The sequence below is a fragment of the Centruroides sculpturatus genome, unplaced genomic scaffold (genome assembly GCF_000671375.1).
Source record: "Centruroides sculpturatus isolate CEXI.00-Female unplaced genomic scaffold, Cexi_2.0 scaffold938, whole genome shotgun sequence".
In the NCBI taxonomy this organism is placed as follows: Eukaryota; Metazoa; Arthropoda; class Arachnida; order Scorpiones; family Buthidae; genus Centruroides; species Centruroides sculpturatus.
The window spans coordinates 69-5,004 of NW_019385371.1; the positions used below are offsets into that span (position 1 = coordinate 69).

The window sequence follows — 4,936 nt, forward strand, 5'->3', positions numbered from 1 at the left end:
ATTGAAAACTATTAGCAATTTTTTCAAATCCTTAAAAGCTAAATGACATTTTATATAAAAATGAATTCAAACAAATAACTTTTCAAGATTCCAATCATATATGAAATACATTTTTAATCCATGTTTTTAAAAAGAAGCTATTTCAAATAAAATTAAATATTAACATCAATTCATCAAATTTTCAAAAGTTTTTATGAAAGGCTAAAGAAAAGATTAACAATAAACAAATTCATCATCTTAAATAAAATCTGTCCTGTTCAGAATATGAAAAAGGTTGATAGAAATTAATTTGTAAAATTTTTATTGATAACTATCTTACCGATAAAAGAAACGTTTCCAAGCATTAACACATGATGCGGTCCACACCCAAGATGACATCAATATACCAGTGCCAAACACAGATATCAGATGAAGATAAATGACCATTGGACTCATGCGATTCTTAAATGAGCAGGTGCTTTTGTTTTCGTGCATCTCTGCTGCCTTCTTGGCTGAGCAACTATATAAAAATATCTAAAATGTAATGTGAACGTGTCATAAATTAATGTAAATTACAATAAATATAATTCTTACACAATATATTTCCACAAACTGTTCTTCCATTCTTGTTGGTACTTATATTCGTATATATGACATCCAAAAGAAAATGATACAAATAGTAAACAAAGAAAGGTAAAAATAGCTATAAAATTACAAGAAAATTTATATAATTACATTTATAACAGAAATTAATAAATAAATCAAACATTGCAATCATAAAAATGTCAAATGCAGCAGTGCAATTAAATTGCTTGGAGATCGAGAACATCTTGGATGGCATAACCAACACCTTTTTCAAATAATGACCTCAACAGTGCCAAGACAAGAGTGTGAGTGCTCTCACTCCACACCCAAATCAGAGCCTTGACTGAGAGAAAAGCAACTTTTGCTGCTGACAAAAGCTTTTTAGTTTATGCTCTAATGGTTCTGTGCCAGACAAGAAGATGACCTATGCTCAGTAGGGCAAACCTAGCTGATCAACAGCTTAGCCTTATGTGTCTAACACCTAGGTACAGGTCAATTTCTCATAAAAAGTCCTCCCAGGAGGCATTGCCATCATGTTCTATTGCCTTACCTCACCAAATAAAACTTGTAGTGTAGTCATTTAAATTCCATGCATTTGTTACTTCATATCTTTAACATCAGCTAGAAGTTAAAGTAGAAGCAAAATAGTGCAGGCAAACAACACAGGATGAATTACTATTAATTATAAATTATGCAAATTTAATGTCAGGCTTATTAAAAATTGTCAAATCAATTTCCACTGTCAGTCAATAAATGGGATGGATAAGTAAGGTTATACCAGTGGTTCCCAAAGTTTTTTGATTCTAGACACCCTTGTTAAATCCAGGTTTTTCAAAGGCACCCTCTGTCAAATTCTAACAAGTACAATTTGCAAAATAGCCAATCATTTTTTTAATTAAAGAGTTAGGACATTAAGTAAAAAATAAATAAAACATAATTGAACAAATTTGATTAATTATTATTATTGGGATGGATGAGCCTGTTGACTGCACATTTTCTCAAATCTTGGAATCGAATTGGACACAGCCACCCTCATTTCCTTCTCCACATTGATTTTCATGAGATTCTTAGTTTTTATCACAGTGACAGCCAAAAATTCAACTTCACACAATAAGAAGTCTCAAATGGAATTAAAATTCTCCAAGCCTTACCACTCAGAAGGGATATTCATCTTTTACTGATATCCAAAATTCAGTTAATTTTATGCTGTTAAATTTTGTTTTCAACATATTGTCACAGGACANCGTTTTCGATCTACTTCATAGATCATCTTCAAGTTGAAAGAAACGAATATGGAATAACCACAAAGAATAGAACAATAAATTTAAAATTCAAAAATATCAACGACTGAGTAATTAAGTAAAATGTAAAAATACCAATTGTAAAAATAAATAACATACAACAATAAATAAGTAATAGTACAAGTCGTTATGTATAAACGCCAGAGATGCAGAGGGCCTACCCTCAGCATGGAAGTTTGCTATTAAAAGACTTACAAATGGCTTATGAATGACGACTTGATTCGCAATTCACATTATGAGAGCATTTATAATTTTTGTTAACTGTTAACGACTTGTACTATTACTTATTTATTGTTGTATGTTATTTATTTTTACAATTGGTATTTTTACATTTTACTTAACTATTACTTATTTATTGTTGTATGTTATTTATTTTTACAATTGGTATTTTTACATTTTACTTAATTACTCAGTCGTTGATATTTTTGAATTTTAAATTTATTGTTCTATTCTTTGTGGTTATTCCATATTCGTTTCTTTCAACATGAAGATGATCTATGAAGTAGATCAAAAATGTTCGTTTTTTAAATAAACTCCCTCGGCAACGGATAAGGTGTTGATTTTTTTGATTACAGACAGTAAGCTAATAAAAAGCAAATAATTAACGTAGTTCTTTTTCATCAACTTTACAGTAGTCAAAAAATAGAAAGCTTTTATTCCTTACAAAGAATAAGAAGAAACATATGAAACCTAACATAATAAAACAACAATTTAATTACTATTTTTTTAATAAAATTTGATCTTGATCTCACTCACACAAGTATCAATAATCAATGTACGCTGCTAGAAAATATTTACTATACATGCAGCATTTCTTCATATAAAATGTTTAATTTTAGCATTTATCAAACATTAATTCAAAAACATGACCATCTAATTATTTCAAAATAATTATGACAAAACTGGAGAGGCAAGCAGATAAAAGAAGCAAACCTTGTATAACTCCAGCAAAATATTTATTTGACTAAAAACATTTTTGATCTATTACTGTAGGATTTCTTCAGTTGAAATATCAAACTTAAATGAAAAAAAAAAAAGAATACAAAGAACATTTTAATCTAATACAATGCTCCATTCAATACAATGAATATAAGAAAAAATAAAACAAATAAAGTCATTGTATAATAAAAATATAAACAAGTAATTATAAAATTGAATTGTACACAAAGTAAAAATAAACAAAGAATTAACAGAGGTCCAAGCCAAAGTTAGAGCTCAATATTGATAACATGTCAGCATCCCTATGGTTGAAAAAGAAGTGTTCTCTATTAGCTTTAAAAATTTCTAATAAGTCCAAGAACTTGATTGGTTAAGCCTTCTGAAGGGTCTAACGATCCTAGCTTCATTCCATTTTAATAAAGTGATCAACCGTGCTCCTTTAGGAAGTTTTGTACTCCTTTCAAACATATACTCCAAAAATACTCCTTTTGGTCTTTGTGCCAGTAATTTAAATTATAGAAAGGAAAAAAAGAAATTAAAATTTGCTGGATTACAGTGGCCTATAGTTCAAGAATATTTTTTAGATGGCAGTATGAGTTCAGATATTCCCCATTTTTTCATATTACAGTAGAGCATCGTCTATCCAAAAGCCTTTTCGGATAGACGACGCTCTACTGTAATATGAAAAAATCAACTGAAATGTCGGTTAACCGAAAGCATCCCAGTTGGACTGTGTCGTGCTGAATCGAATGTTTTTGATACTAGATTAACTTCCAAAATATAATTTTTTTGTTTTTATATTTTTCATTATATTTATTTTGTTTGTACAAAATAAAGAAATAATTTTTAACAATACAATAGCCACGATTATGATTTTAAAAAATTTATGTTAGGCTTAACATCGACAAAAATTCAACACGATGTGATGCGCAATGGAGAAAAATTTCAACATGGGATAGGTTAATATATTTTTTCGTACATAATCAGTTATCCGAACAACCCCAGTCCCCAATTGATTTGGATAAACGATGCTCTACTGTATTCTGAATGTATGTTCTTTATTTGTCCACAAAAGTTTTTCTATTCTTTTTAGATTTGTTATTCATAATCATCATTTATATTGGCTCTTTTAAATAATTCAAAATCACTTATCTTTTTTAATTTTTGCATCAGAATTTGTTTACATAATTATACTTAATTATTGTCATGTCAAGTATTCAAAAGTATTTAAATCATGCAAAGTCTTTGAAAACAAATGCTGTGTATCTATTAAGATCATCTAATAATGTTCTTACAATCTATCAATTAACAGAAATGATAAAAAATAAAACATGATTTCAAATTGTTGAATTATTGATGTATAAAAAAATGAGCATTTATTTATTGTGACATTGTCACAATGCTGAGCTGCAATTTTTACTTTTCTGGCTGTTGTATATACATAACAAGGGAAAGTATTGGAATCACACCAAATTTAACCCTCCAAGATTTTTCCAATCTCATTGTTTTGAGACCTCCTGAATCCAAAACAGTTGAAAAAACAGCAAAAAACTTCTGTGGATGTGTAGTTTGTTTTGATATCTATTTCGCTTAATATCTTAGGATGGGGTAAAGATTAAGAAACAAAATTTGGCATGGTGGCTTGTATATGAGGGGCATTGATGCTATTAAATTTTGGTGGTGAAAAGTCAATTGAGTGGGGAGATAGAGGGACGTCGTGTATCTCAGAGTTAAGTCCCACTCCCTCTTAAGTTCTGAAAACTCACTCCATCTCTGTTGCTAATGACTAAATTGTTTTTACCTCTCAGGCTATAAGGAGAACTTGTATAACAATACTAGTCTAACAACTTTTCAACTGGCTAATTTCGTTTTTAATGGATAAAGTCAATTTCATGTTTAAAGCATTTATGAAGATTTTATTCATTATTAACATTTTAAAAAAAATAAAACTCACCCCTATCCTCAAAATTAAGCTTTTTGCCATTTTATAGTAATTATAAATATAAAAATTTTTATAACAAAACCTGATAACAGATGACACCACACACAATTTTATTTTTTGCTTAATACAGTAGACCCCCTATAACACAGTAGATACGCTCCGTTTTATATGAATTCCATACCAATTGTAA

At 29.1% G+C, this 4,936-nt stretch overlaps 1 protein-coding gene across 1 annotated transcript in view; it reads right to left on the reverse strand.

Moving 5' to 3' along the window:
* Positions 1-288: 288 nt before the first annotated feature.
* The window catches only part of LOC111638239 (smoothened homolog), a 62,098-nt gene continuing 57,450 nt past the window's right edge, over positions 289-4,936 (reverse strand). Inside the window, exons 11-12 of the mRNA XM_023383900.1 lie at positions 574-682; positions 289-499 (exon numbers count right to left, since the gene is read on the reverse strand). Of these exons, the coding sequence (XP_023239668.1) occupies positions 316-499; positions 574-682 (293 nt within the window). The 3' untranslated portion in view covers positions 289-315. The remainder of the gene's footprint in view (positions 500-573; positions 683-4,936) is intronic.